We start from the raw sequence: 16,213 nt of genomic DNA on the forward strand, positions 1-16,213 counted from the left end.
AAGAAAGTAGAGGAATGGACTATTACTGATAAGAAAGCAGAGGAAAGTACTAATACTGATAAGAAAGCAGAGGAATGGACTAATACTGATAAGAATGCAGAGGAATGGACTAATACTGATAAGAAAGCAGAAGAATGGACTAATACTGATAAGAAAACAGAAGAATGGACTAATACTGATAAGAAAGTAGAGGAATGGACTATTACTGATAAGAAAGCAGAGGAATGGACTATTACTGATAAGAAAGCAGAGGAAAGTACTAATACTGATAAGAAAGCAGAGGAATGGACTATTACTGATAAGAAAGCAGAGGAATGGACTATTACTGATAAGAAAGCAGAGGAAAGTACTAATACTGATAAGAAAGCAGAGGAATGGACTAATACTGATAAGAAGGCAGAGGAATGGACTAATACTGATAAGAAAGCAGAAGAATGGACTAATACTGATAAGAAAGTAGAGGAATGGACTATTACTGATAAGAAAGCAGAGGAAAGTACTAATACTGATAAGAAATTAGAGGAATGGACTATTACTGATAAGAAAGCAGAGGAAAGTACTAATACTGATAAGAAAGTAGAGGAATGGACTATTACTGATAAGAAAGCAGAGGAAAGTACTAATACTGATAAGAAATTAGAGGAATGGACTATTACTGATAAGAAAGCAGAGGAAAGTACTAATACTGATAAGAAAGTAGAGGAATGGACTATTACTGATAAGAAAGCAGAGGAAAGTACTAATACTGATAAGAAATTAGAGGAATGGACTATTACTGATAAGAAAGCAGAGGAAAGTACTAATACTGATTAGAAAGCAGAGGAATGGCCTAATTCCAATAAGATATCAGAGGAAAGGATTGGTACTGATAGGAAAGGATTGTCCATAACAGATAACAATTGATAATGATGGTGTAACATAATGTCAATAACATGTAAATGTTTCCAAGGATGAAAGTTTGAAAATGTAAATTTGACTGCACAGTGTGCTAAAAGACATTTGACTGTTCAATTCTCCTACAATATTTGAAATGCCACAGACTTTAAACTGACGCAACTATTGCTTCAATAGAGTACCTGCTTCTTAAAGGTTTTATGACCTTCCTGTGACTTCCTAGAAACACATGATCTTCTAACATACAACAATTCTTTCATTTCTGTTCACATCACTTCCAAGGAAAGTCAACAGGTACAAACATTGGACCCTTTTCAGTTTGAGAGTGTTTACATTTTACAAAATTAAGTTAAACAGTATTCCCATTCTACAAACTTCACACCCAAAACATCTGCTATCTCTCTGAAAGCATCTCAACAACATATATCTGGAATCAAAACTACTTCAGTGATACATGTAAAGAAGCTTTTTTCATTTCCTGGAAAAGCTATAAAAAAACTGTTAGGCCAACAATTCTAATTTTTGTGTTTCATGTAAACTGCTACCAATTAAAACAATTCTTTAAATAACGCAAAATTAAAGAGCACTGAATCCCTTAAAAGTGAGAGTAGATGGTGGTTTCTAGTCCAGACAAACCAGGATGGTAGTATTGTGTGGGCACTGACACACGTTCATCCATGACACACGGTTACAGACGTATCTTCATCTTATTTGTTTCTAATAACAAGTATTGAGGGCAGAGGACCAATTCTGACCCAGAATCCCACAATATTGTTTGATATACCCTCTGTGGGTGTCAGTGAACACAAGACCAGACAGCATCATTTTAATGGGATGTAACTTGAAATTCATGTTGTTTTGGCTCCATCTTACAAAAGTCAGGTTTGAGTGAACAGTGGATCTTTTTTTTATTTTTAGTTTCTATTCAGTCAGTTGTGTGATGAGATAAAAAGACAATAAATTGATCTACATCACTTTTAGAAATAATGAAAGTAGAGTCTTATTCATCTTCCTTTCCACCCTTGCTGAACTAGGCTGGAATTTCTGGGCTTGATTGCAGAGCCACCAGTGGCTATTACGAGTTATGCCACTCTTATTAACCAATCAGATTCCACCTCTCACATCACTTGCATCTACTTCAAACAAAATAGCTTCTAGTTTGATTGATAATCAAGATCTAAAGTTTAATAAAACACAAAGTGCATCAAATTATGTGGGCACCTTCATTAAAAACATGAAAAAGATTTGGAAAATATATGTCAATGCCCAGTTGACAGTACACATGCTCTGACAAATCTTGCAATCGAGCGAAATCTGCACGGCAGTTTTACAAACCAAATGTTGATTTTGCTACGTGATTTTGATTGCCCTATGCATAGATTCGTTAGTTCAGCCAAAATATAACTCCATAATTGCAACCTAGTTTGGCAAGGGTGGAAACTAGACTTTTATAGTCAGTTAACTTCCTTGCCTTGGGAAGATGAGTCATATGACGTCAGGGTACACCAGGAATAGGCTTGACACATTGTTCCCATGTGGGGAATTGAACCACTAACCCATCACCCTTAACTGTATAACATCGGGGCCGTGTCATGGTCTGAATTGTCTGCTCCATATAATAAATGCAGCAATGTGGTATAAAAACATATAAAAGTCCTCCTACATTTTCTGGTGAGTGGTGTTATGACAGTGTGTGCAAGGCATAATTTCCTTGAGTCCTATTTATCACAAAGCAAATAAATGAGGGGAACAACTATTTTTTCTAACTTCATATTCACATATATAGGTCATTTTTTGTTTCCTAACACAAGGAAACGCAATGTAGAAAGTACATTTTTTAGTTTCCTTCAAGCTTCTTGTCATCATCCTCAGTCATTGGTTTGACATAAACGTGCTTCAAGGACACTTGACATGCATCTAAACGGTGCATACTTCATCAACATGACATAACTGTCAAAACATAACGCAGGTTGTGTAGAGGAAGTATGCTCCCTTTCCTCTCAAGGCGTTGTTTGTCTGTTCTTTAACACCACAGTGAGCATTGCTTCAGCTATTTGACTGCATGCTGTAAATTATAGTCTGGACCAGACAAACCAGTGATTGATATCATGAGTAATAATTCAAGTTGTCGAGAGTGATAACACACAATCAACCTTTCATCATTGTATCAGCGTAATTGGGTAATCAAAATTCTTGTTTCTCATCACCAACCATCCCAAAATACTTCTCTAAGCTTTTTCTTGTATTCTAAATTTGGTTCCTGTGCTGCCCTAAGAATTATGTTCAATTCTGAAGCTCCACTTTGTGATGTAACCTGTCCTGATGACCACAATACTGATGATTTTGATCATGCAAGTCAGGAAAGGCTGCAAGGTATTAGATCCTTGGAAGGGTATTTAGTACAATTGGGAATTCAGGTTGGAATTGTTTGAAAATCTAAATGTAAAATATAATAAAAATTTTACCCCAAAAATATGTTGTTGTTTATGTGGCTTTATCATTAAAGGCTAGATTATTAAACATCATGTATGAGACGTTCAAAGTGTGCTTAGAGTTGACAAAAATCAAACATGCTTGAGTTGACCTATTCCTTGTTCTTTCACTCAGCAACTGATGTGTTGTACATCCCAAGTGGAACTATTCCATGTCAATAATTCTCATATCATATCCTAAAGCATGACCTACTGAGGTTACATAAAAGCTGAAGGAGAATATTGCAGTGTCAGGTCAAAGGTGACACATCTATTTGGATATCAAATTCCATGACCTGCAGAGTGAAGTTGAAGAACACCCTGGGGTTTGAGGGAGGGTATTTATAGACAAGACATGCAAGGCAACAGCTGCAGGAATCCTACACTGAACACACAACACCTGATAAGTCTGTGTAGGTGGGATGTTGACTTTCATTTAGTCTACATAAGTAGCTTTACCAACTTAAAAGTGGCACTTCAGACAAAATCAGAAACATAACCAGTGGTTTCTTTTGTTATTAGTGAGTGGCTGTTGTTATTGCCACCCTCACCTATATTCAAGTTATTGCCATAATGAGCGACCCATGACGTTGGGGTAAGGTAAAATACCATGTCATCAACCAAGTCACCTATCCTGGCCACCCGATCCATCAAGTTGTCACTGACATCCAACACAGGTTGCTGGGGACCTATTCCACGCTGGAATCCACAAGGGGAGGGAGCAAGTCATGTTTTACATTGCTTTTCAGCAATATTCCAGCCATATCACGATGGGGATACCAAGAATGGCATTTAGGTAAATTGTACCTATGTGGGAATCAAACCAAGATACTCCGCATCATAAGTAGACGATTTCACAAGAGGCAACAAACCCCTGTCCATCCATTCACTAAAACTACAAACAACAACAGCGTTCAAAAAAAAGTATCAAAGCATTTCTGTTCATTTTCAGAATCACAAAATGTCCTGAACTGTGTTTTGCTGACAATATTCACACTTGGACTATCGGTGCCTAAGCATAAGAAACTGCCAAATCTCTATGAATTTCAAGTTTCTTGAACTATGATGTATATCCATATTCATTTATGTACTAATTCTAAAGATTCTGTCACATGCTACAATATTGGGATCCCTGACTCCATTAGCAAGGGTTTCCCCTTCTGTTTCCACCTTTTGCATCAGTAAAATGTTAATTACAACAACAAAATATTAAATATGAATAGGTTACATTGCCCCTATTTATACGCAAAAGATGAGAATCGGTTTTACCTGAAATGAACCAAAAAGACACACACGAAAACTTAGCTGTTCTCATGAAAACTACAAAAATATCCAACCATGTTTAGGTGAGAGAGCTGATGGAGTCCTCTCCTGCTGCCCACGATGATCACTGCTACACTGCTTCCAGCCAGTATCACATGTCATTAATAACTGTCAGTTATAACACATTGCACATATATTTCATCTCTTAAAATTGAGGAAACAAGTTAATGACCTCAAAACTACTTCATACCATATATATCATATATAATCTTACTTTGCCTTCAGCTTGTGTTTTTTAAACATTTTTAAAGCTACATTTATCCTATTTGCAGATTTACCACCAAACTATCTAACTTCACATTTTGTCTTGCTGTGCTAATTTCCATTGTGCAATATATACAAATATATTCATAATATACTTCATATTTTGTATAGCATAATCTTATTAAATGTTGACATAATTTAAAAAAATGTTCATTGAATTTTCGGTGGATGATGTCTTTAGATACATTGTTGGATTCATAATGAATTGAACAAATGACTGTTTTTGTGTACAGAAACTTTTTCAAAGGCAGATATTTTTTTAACATCAGGCTATATCGAGGTTAACAGGCTATAATTATTTCCAGTTGTAATGGTTACATTTTGTAGTTGATTGTTACACATTTGTCAACAATTATGTTACAAAATTGCAACATTTTTATTACTTCAAGTGGTGTTGGTTTCTGGTTATATTCATATACATATAAACATATGTCAATAATCATAAGAGATCCTTGCTGACAGTAGAAAATGTTCAATTCTGACTATGTCATAAGCATACGTTTTTAATCACCATCAATTAGTGACGATACAATGTTTTGTTTGTTTGTTTGTTGTCAACACATGTGGTATGGTCAGGGTAACCCATGTGTTCAGGTCAGGGTAACCCATGTGTTATGGTCAGGGTAACTCATGTGTTCAGGTCAGGGTAACCCATGTGTTCAGGTCAGGGTAACCCATGTGTTATGGTCAGGGTAACCCATGTGTTCAGGTCAGGGTAACCCATGTGTTATGGTCAGGGTAACCCATGTGTTCAGGTCAGGGTAACCCATGTGTTCAGGTCAGGGTAACCCATGTGTTCAGGTCAGGTTAACCCAAGTGTTCAGGTCAGGTTAACCCATGTGTTCAGGTCAGGGTAACACATGTGTTCAGGTCAGGGTAACCCATGTGTTCAGGTCAGGGTAACCCATGTGTTCAGGTCAGGGTAACCCATGTTTTCAGGTCAGGTAATCCATGTGTTCAGGTCAGGGTAACCCATGTGTTCAGGTCAGGGTAACCCATGTGGTCAGGTCAGGGTAACACATGTGTTCAGGTCAGGGTAACACATGTGGTCATGGGTTGAAAATGCATGAAGGTCAAGTAACATGTGTTCAGGTCATGTCAGGTCAGGGTAACACATGTGTTCAGATCAGGTTAACCCATGTGGTCAGATCAGGGTGAAAAATGCATGAAGGTCAAGTAACATGTTCAGGTCATGTCAGGTCAGGGTAACAAATGTGTTTAGGTCAGGGTAACACATCTGTTCAGGTCAGGGTGACACAGGTCAGGGTAGCACATGCATTTAGTTTATGTAACCCATGTGTTCAGGTCAGGGTAACCCATGTGTTCAGGTCAGGGTAACCCATGTGTTCAGGTCAGGGTAACCCATGTGTTCAGGTCAGGGTAACACATGTGGTCATGGGTTGAAAATGCATGAAGGTCAAGTAACATGTGTTCAGGTCATGTCAGGTCAGGGTAACACATGTGTTCAGATCAGGTTAACCCATGTGGTCAGATCAGGGTGAAAAATGCATGAAGGTCAAGTAACATGTTCAGGTCATGTCAGGTCAGGGTAACAAATGTGTTTAGGTCAGGGTAACACATCTGTTCAGGTCAGGGTGACACAGGTCAGGGTAGCACATGCATTTAGTTTATGTAACACATGTGTTCAGGTCAGGTCAGGTCAGGTCGGGTTACACATGCACTCAGGCTGGGGTAACACACAGGGGAACATATGTTCAGGTCAGGTTACACATGCACTCAGGCCGGGGTAACACACAGGGGAACATATGTTCAGGTCAGGTTACACATGCACTCAGGCTGGGGTAACACACAGGGGAACATATGTTCAGGTCAGGTTACACATGCACTCAGGTCAGGGTAACACACAGGGGAACATATGTTCAGGTCAGGTTACACATGCACTCAGATCGAGGTAACACACAAGGGAACATGTGTTCAGGTCGGGTAACACATGTGATCAGTTCAGGTCAAGTCAGGTAACACAAGCGTTCAGGTCAGGGAATACATGCGTTCTTCTGAGCCTGATCTATTTTATAGAGTATTAAAATTAGATGAAATTGTTATATTCCCAAAACAAAATAGTGTCCAGGTTAGCAAATGGGTGCAGGGTATTTACAGATAGGAATGTAGATATGTAGAGACTGGGTAATTGGGAATGGTGGTTACTGGACTGTCAGGTATCATTATTTACAGACTGGAATAGTTCTGAGTGTGGTGTAAAACAACATTGACCTCCTCCAAAGATCAAATACATGTTCACACTTCCAGCAAGGTTTCTAACCACTTTTACAAAAACTAGACACCAATAACAATTAACAACATTTATCTGTAGCAATCTCGTCTTTTTACAATTAGTAGTTTATTATTTTGTATTGACACATTCAGTGTTTTGAAATATATATTTTTAAATGTGAAAATGGAGTCATGTTCAAGGAAGTGTTTCTCCTTTTACCCACCTGACTGCTTCAGTCCTATGCTAATTACAAGGACATACTTAGGTTGATAAATGTAGACTGGTGTACTGAACTGCAGTACTGCAATATCTGAATGCCAGTAGGTGTTTTGAAAAGGTTATACAATTATTGATATTGTTCTATTTTAAATGCTATTTTTCAGCCTTACTTTTCACATCAAGGGGTAAATTTTACGTAGCAATTATTGATTTCTCTAAAACATTGGAGTCCATTCAGCGTTATCTTCTATGGAAGCTATCTGCAAACATGGTTTGAGTGCTAAAATGGGTAAAATGTTATAATCCATCTACAGTAATGTGAAGGCTGGTGTTCGTGCAAACAACAGAGTATCTGGTACATTTGATTGTTTCATTGGGGTGAGGCAAGGGTGTATGCTTTGTCCCTTTCTGTTGCAGTTTCTCGTAAATGATTTGGTTTGAGAAATTGAACAAAATTGTCACATTGGTGTTCAGTTTCATCTGGATGTTAGTCATATTTTTCTACTTTTATTTTCTATTTTGTTACGCAATACTGTTAACAAATTACAAATAAAGTTAAAAATATTCCATGATTACTCTTGTAAATGGAATATGTCAGTGACTCTTTCAAAAAATAATTAATAGTTTTTTAAAAATGGGGGGAGGTTTATCCCGTTCACCAAAATGGTATTATGGTGGAAACGTGGTTGAAGTAGTTACTGGATACAGTGATCTTGGCCTGTATTTTGGCAATATATTACTGTGGTCATTTTGACTTCAAATTATTTGATGCAAACATAACACCAATACTTTTATACGAGGCTGAAATTTGGGGTTCAGTGATATGGAACCATTATAGAAAGTTTAACTGTATGCCCATAAGTGATTTTAAAACATAAAATTATCAACTTCAAATAATGGGGTGATAAGCAATTGTGGTAGATATTCTATTCAGTTACTTGCTGTTTTGAAATGTGTTAAATATTGCCTGTCTATTACCAATAAGCAGGAATCTTGTTTTCCCCAAAATTTAGATGAGGATTTGGCTCTTTTATTCATAGTGTTCTAAAACTCTATTTTTAAACATGTTACCTGAATGGCTTATATGCACAGTCTAAAACATCCATTTCTTTTGAGAACTATTTGAGTAGTATTACTGTAAATAAATTAAGGACTACATTGACTCACTTTCAGCATAGCTGTCACAATTTAGAAACTGAACATGTTAGATGTTCTGCCTTTAAGGAAGACTTTCGACCATTAAACCACACTACTCAGTAAAACTTAATCCTCCACAAACATGCTATTTTTTTATCAACTTACACATTGTTTTAGTAGACTTCCTGTTCTTTTCTAAATACTTCTTTCAGACGTTACATGAAGTTGCATATGAGGATGATCAGGGGATGGTGGGTTGATGGTTGTTGGGGGGGCAACCCCTCATTTTTAAAGAATAACACTAAACATGGAAACGTTTAAATAAACTAAGCATTTGATATTTCAACAAACTTAACAAAACTATCAAAAGCAAAATGCTTTGCTAAGAGTTTGCAATCATCTAGCATTTTGTATTTTAAAGGGAAAAAATACTCCAACACTCAGATGTCTAGCCGGCGCTGTTTTAATTATCCCGCGTAATCACCAGATGCCAATTAGTGTCAGGTCAGGTCAGGTAACACATGTGTTCAGGTCAGAGTAACACAGGTCAGGATAATACATGCATTCAGGTCAGGGTAACACAAGTCAGGATAATACATGCATTCAGGTTGGGTAACACATGTGTTCAGGTCAGGTAACACATGTGTTCAGGTTGGGTAACCCATGTGTTCAGGTCAGAGTAACACAGGTCAGGATAATACATGCATTCAGGTCAGGGTAACACTTGTATTCAGGTTGGATAACACATGTGTTCAGGTCAGGTAACACTTGTGTTCAGGTTAAATAACACATGTGTTCAGGTCAGGGTAACACTTGTGTTCAGGTTGGGTAACACATGTGTTCAGGTTGGGTAACCCATGTGTTCAGGTCAGGTAACACATGTGTTCAGGTTGGATAACACATGTGTTCAGGTCAGGGAAACACATGTGTTCAGGTTGGGTAACACATGTGTTCAGGTCAGGTAACACATGTTCAGGTTGGATAACACATGTGTTCAGGTCAGGGTAACACTTGTGTTCAGGTTGGATAACACAAGTGTTCAGGTCAGGGTAACACTTGTGTTCAGGTCAGAATAATACATGCATTCAGGTTGGGTAACACATGTGTTCAGGTCGGGTAACACATGTGTTCAGGTTGGGTAACCCATGTGTTCAGGTCAGGTAACACATGTTCAGGTTGGATAACACATGTGTTCAGGTCGGGTAACACTTGTGTTCAGGTTGGATAACACATGTGTTCAGGTCAGGGAAACACATGTGTTCAGGTTGGGTAACCCATGTGTTCAGGTCAGGTAACACATGTTCAGGTTGGATAACACATGTGTTCAGGTCAGGGTAACACTTGTGTTCAGGTTGGATAACACAAGTGTTCAGGTCAGGGTAACACTTGTGTTCAGGTCAGAATAATACATGCATTCAGGTTGGGTAACACATGTGTTCAGGTCGGGTAACACGTGTTCAGGTCAGGGTAACACTTGTGTTCAGGTCAGAATAATACATGCATTCAGGTTTGGTAACACATGTGTTCAGGTTGGGTAACACATGTGTTCAGGTCGGGTAACACATGCGTTCAGGTCAGGTGACACATCCTTTGTACAAGGTAACTGCCTGATATTAAACATATGACTTGTTGGTTGTAATTACAATATATTCATTTCTTTTCATTTATTTGCTGTAGCAAGAACGTGGGAGGCCTCAATGGCGATGGATCAAATTGTTCCATAAGTAAAACATATCTGGCTATAGCAATCAGTTGTTCTAAAGTGCTTCGCTTAAGGTTATTGTTATTTTAAATATATGTAGTACAAGCTGCAACAAAAATAACTTGATATTAGAATATATAATTTCTGATAAAATACTAGTTTCAGACACAGTTCATCCAATCATTGCATCCAAGTTGTTGGAAGTGTAACTTTTGGGTATATTTTCTTACCCAAGTCACCAGCAGATTGGTAGAAAATCTGGGTACAGCTGATTTCTATTTATGGATTAGTTAACGAGAAAATACAGAGGGTAATCTTTATTTCTGCATATAAAACAATGGCTAGCAGAACAGAAAATACAATTCAAATGGTAAATCATCATGTCTAGTGATAAGTTTTCTTATTTTCACATTTTTATTGACCAAGTTTGTTATTATCTGTTCGTTTACCTGAATTCTCTGAAGGGATACTATGTAGTTTTTTACTACACATAATATGATGTTGATCGTTCAAAATTGCAGTTTGGCTGCAGCTTGTTAAATTATTGTACATCCTTCGTCATGAGAGTGAGTGAGTTGGGTTGGGTTTAACGCCGCTTTTAACAGTATTCCAGTTATATCGCGGTGTGTCAGCTTAATGTGGGAGGAAAGCCCGAAGTGATGCAGGTCTCAGACGTTTACCACTTTGGTGAAACCCACGAGCATGGGTATGGTGCTGACAAACTTAGAAACATAATTTGGCCAAACCGGGGATTCGAACCCACAATCATAGGTTTCTGGCGTGCCGAGGGGACGCAACTCTGCACAGTAAACCGCGGCACCTTAGACGCGACTGGGCCACCTGTGCCCCCCCCCCATGTCATGATGAACAGCTTCTAATTCTTCGATCCCCGATAGATGTCACTTTGCACAACAGTGCAGCAAGAATAGCGCCCAACACAAGTCGAGTCAGTGGACATTATGGTCCATAACAACTAAAAATTGTATCCCCGAAGAAAAAGCCAATCCATATTTCAATACCATCAAAGTAGGAGTGTTGTGTCCCTTTAAGTTCACCCCACCCCCTTTTTTAAAATATACATAATTATATCTATTTCTCAAATAGTCTATATAAATATTTATTGGGGCCCTAAGCATGTATGATTTGCTCTTAGCACGTGATAAGAATATGGTATGAAAATAAAGGACCCTCACCTTAATTGTGTCGATATATGACGTCAGATTTCTAATAAAGTGGGCAAATTCGTTCCATGTTCCACTCTAGCATAAAACTTACTTTCCAGGGTGAAATTTCCGATGCATTTGTCTCCTGTGAACTTTTCGAATAGAAAAAAGGACTGCATTTTACCTTAAACACGAAAGCAAGCAAAGCTTTCGCTTCAATAGCCACGAAAACGCCCCCTTTCTAATGTCGGACAGGGAGTGAAACGTCTGAGGATTTAGTGTGAAGTGTCTCGTGACCGTGTCTTCACATACAATATAGTCAACTGTCATTCAGATAAAAATATGGCACGAGCGGGAATATTGTTCGTTAACAATACAGCACAATATCGCCTGTTGATTTACCGATCTCTAAACACACGTACACCGAGTTCATATACAGGGCTTATCACATGACTAAACATGTCGGAGGGAAATGTTTCACCAACCTTATTCTCCTTCAGTGTTGTGAGGGACTTCATGCCCACATCGCTCGGGCCCCTCGACAGCAACATTGCTGTATATCCTCACCCCCGGGGAAACATGCCCTGGGGGGCCACGAACCGCGAGCAATTCCTTGACACTGTCAACACTTTGACTACACAACACAGTAGCGATAGGGTCAGACCACATACCGTATTAAACATGATGCGCGCTCTAAGCCGCACATATCCAGACTGTTTGAAGACGTATTTTAATGTGTCGTTTCTCTTTGATTACACACAGTAAAGAAAGAGTTGCCGAAAAAACAAATTTGTCTAACGCGTGGTCGTTATATTATGTTCCCGTTCTTCATTTACCTCGGTAAGTGGATCTAACTAAACATTTGGTCATTTTATTAAGAAATAGATCAAACATTTTTAATTTAAAAAAGCATTTGGAATGTAAAAAAATCATTAATGTACTCATTTTGAATGTTTTGAAAGTTGTTTTCTTTTCGATGTTTATGTTCTATAAATGAAAGACGAAGTACGGTGAGTTAATGTATTCAATATTTCTGAAACATTGCGTCTATTGCACAAGACCTGCGCGCGTTAATACAATTTACTCTATCATTTACAGTAGCCTGTTTCTCGAGTAAATTTGTGGATTTGCGGGAACAGGGCCCACTTGCACAAAGCGATCTCAGCCCTAAGATGATCTTAACTCCCATGCTTTAACATAGGCTTACAATAGTCGTAGCGCTAAGATCGCTTTGTGCAAGTGGGCCCAGGAACAAACGTACTTTTTTTGTGGTCGCAAAATGTAAATGCTTACTATCCTTTGCTGTATGTCCCAGCAAAACTTCGCATGACGTTTTTCCCTGGACCTGACTCAGTTTTAATACGATGTAACTATTCTCCTATATCTTCTGCGTCCAACATTCATACTTTCCTAACATGTCATGGATGGGATACCTTCACGAGGGCAGTGCCGTGGCACTGCTTGTCACTCCCCACTCAACAGAGAGGGCGATATTTATTTCACCAATACATTAGGCTAACTCACTGAGGTATGTATCAAGGGTAATTATCAAGCGTAACCACACGTGCTTTAGACCTATACTTGATAACTGTTATCAGACCAGGATGTAGCATATGAAGTGTCCAGCAGATAGTACTTCCACTGATAGAGTGCACGCATATCAATGTCACCGTTGTGTTCTCGTGGAGTGGCCTTGTTGGCATTGCTTAATCCTATAATAACAACACAACGATACATAGTCGATGAAGATATAGTTGACTCATTGAGTTCATTTTCTTTCTACTTTTTTTAATAGATGTTGGAATTCATACTTATATCACCATTATCATTAATGTCATCAGTAGCGTACGTCCCATCGCTCTGGCCAACAATGCCTTAGCATTGTCGCAATTAACATATACGCATACCATTGGTATGCATGGTCTTTAACGTACGATTCTCAGCGGTGCATGACATATCATCCTCATAATTATGAACGGATCGCCGCCGTTATGATCCTCCATAGCATAACTATTGTTGTGATCAACGCATGTATCACGGTTGTGATCATCAACAATTCGTTGTCATGGCTATTATTTTTCGTATGACTGTTGTTGTCTTTATCAGCAGCATTAGCGAACGCGTCACTATCAGGGCAATAAACAACGTACATAATGCATTATGATCACCTTTATCGCAGATTCATCAATGACTTGACTGAGTGTGTGTCTTCGTATGCCCCAACGGCATTCCCTGTCTGATCCAGATCTATAATTTACAGTCTGACGTAATATTACTGCAATGCATGTTGGCTGCGGTGTAAAACAAGGGTCAATCCTGACACTTACTGCTATTACCGCCGATTTCACGGCCACGGAACATAATTCTCAATAAAACAAAGCACTTAATTATAACAAGTGGGTCCTTATAATTTATGAATGAGCAAGCGGCGTTTGTGTTATTCACAAAGCAATTTGCATTTGTATGGTGTTTACAAAGCACTAATTTGAATTCATCTCCCCCATCAACATTTTATTAGCTTTGCTAATCCCAGCAAATTTACATTCAAACACTATTACCTGTTTACACAAGGTTCGACGCGGTAACCCTCGTCGCGCCGAGATGGTCAGTTTGCAATCCTCACGAACCTCACATCAAATATATGTTAAGTGAGTGAGCTAAAACTTAAAGTCACGTGGGCAGTATGTCGTCCATATTGTGACCATCTTAAGATAATACGTTAATAATATGCAAAATAATCTCGACGATGGACATTATACCAGTTAGACTATCACATATTTGTATTTAAAACTATAGGAGCATTAAAATTATATGACTATTTTACATGAGAATACAATATAAAACCGGCCTATACATCCATCGCCATCAACCAGAGTTAGGCCACCATGTTCTAAGCACCATGGTGGCTGTCGTAGACTAACGTTTGGTCTCTGAACATACATAATTTTGATACACACAAGTATTTACATATACATTGAAAAGAAGCCCCGATGAGATGGGAACAATCTAGACTTGCTTTATCTAGGACTATAGCACTACAGTAAGGGCTGAGCGAAAGGGCAAATAATATGGTTCAGGGACTTTAAGACAGACAGACTAGGATTTACAGTATCCCTGCTATACCTTCATGGCATACCAGCAGGAGTGGCGATTTAACTGAAACTTAAACTAATATTCTACGATTAAAACACTGGGGGGGGGGGGTTAATACTTGGAATCATATGATCTTACATATATGATGACGTGTACGGTAAGCCAGCACATGACCATTTTCAGGGATGTTTGGAAGGTATTTACACCATTTGACTGTCTGGGTTGTGTAATTGATTATTTATGTTTCTTCGTAACGCGGGAAGACAAGCTAGGGAAACTCGGCTCTGATGTGTCTAACCATAGCTGCTGCAACAAGGCAGCCCTGACGCCCCATACAACACACACACAGTGGAGCTTAGTTCCGCGACCACTCACGCTTCACTATAGACACAGTCTATACGTTTTACCAAAAATAAGACTAGTCCAATTATTGACACAAAGGATCCCTGAAAACAACACATACTTGAGTGGGACACAAAAAGGGTAGCCCCGGAAAACGATTTCTATCTGGATTATCTTAACTTTTATTTTGTATTTAATAGATTGTAGGTTAGTTACACACTTTCCCCTGTTTATACTGTAAAGGTTTATGGGCAACATTTTTAACATCTTTCGTCTTAATAAAATTGTTTTAACGGTATGTTCAACGCCATGGCAACCATGAAGAAGTTGACACACACACGGTCACAAGTACCAATCACAAGCTTGTCGCAAGATAAGAAACAAGTTTGAATATCGGGTATCGGTTGGCCACTATGGCATGTCGAGTATGGGCAGTGTATGTGGTAACATTTCCTGATTAGTTGATTCATTAGTCCAAATCTCTGTTACCTGACTAATTGCGTGTCATATATCCCGATATATGTTGTTCACGTTATTTACCATTGGTTTCGCTGTACCAGGTTCGATTACATAACGGGCATGTTGTATTCAATATTGCCTTATAGTATTACAGAGAGTGACGTAAACCTTAGTTCACCTTGGTCCAGACCTATGCTTATACTATAGCTGAGTGTGGCGTTATACATGTAACAAACGGATGGTGTGAGGTGCAACAATGACAAGTCCACTAGTACCCACATACGACGACTTCCATGCAAGTACGCTAGGATATAGTATGGTTGTAAACTAAACGGTTAGTATGGAAGTTGTCAGATAAAGTATCGAAATGAGGCGACATTTGAGCCAAGTTTTCCTCATCCATTTCGTTGACCTTTCACATACAGTTCAAAACGTCATTAACCCCTAATCACTCACTCACTCGCTCTGGAGCAATATATAGTCTCCTCTGTTGCTGTGTCGTCAGTTTAGGGTCAGGTATGTATGACCTCGCAAAAATACCATTGGGCCAATGGACATGTCATGTCAGGCTATACCCTGTACATAAAATAAAGTACCAAATATTAATGGTTTTATTGTTGTATCTTTCTTATGGATGGATGGATGGATGGATGGATGGATGGATGGATGGATGGATGGATGGATAGATAGATAGATAGATAGATAGATAGATAGATAGATAGATAGATAGATAGATAGATAGATAGATAGATAGATAGATAGACTGCTGTAAAACCGGCAAATAATCTCTGACATAATATCCCGAAAAAGACACGTTTGTTCGTATACTTTGCAATGCACTTTGGTCTCTATCACCAACCGTCTAACAGTGACCTTTGTCTCGGAGTAGTCCGCTTCGACTTTGCAGTAAAAT

The 16,213-nt window shown here is 38.6% G+C and overlaps 1 protein-coding gene across 3 annotated transcripts in view; it reads right to left on the reverse strand.

Annotated features, from left to right (window-relative positions):
* Positions 1-12,064, reverse strand: part of LOC124132126 — a 40,747-nt gene extending 28,683 nt beyond the window's left edge. For 2 of the 3 annotated variants that reach the window (XM_048381805.1, XM_046495812.2), the window contains exon 1: positions 11,892-12,064. In XM_048381805.1, the coding sequence (XP_048237762.1) occupies positions 11,892-11,957 (66 nt within the window). In that variant the 5' untranslated portion in view covers positions 11,958-12,064. Of the gene's footprint in view, positions 1-11,436; positions 11,592-11,891 lie in introns of those variants that run through there. The other variant, XM_048381806.1, reaches the window with a different exon arrangement.
* Positions 12,065-16,213: the final 4,149 nt, after the last annotated feature.

The sequence above is a fragment of the Haliotis rufescens genome, unplaced genomic scaffold, assembly GCF_023055435.1.
Source record: "Haliotis rufescens isolate VD_foot unplaced genomic scaffold, xgHalRufe1.0.p SCAF_4, whole genome shotgun sequence".
NCBI lineage: Eukaryota > Metazoa > Mollusca > Gastropoda > Lepetellida > Haliotidae > Haliotis > Haliotis rufescens.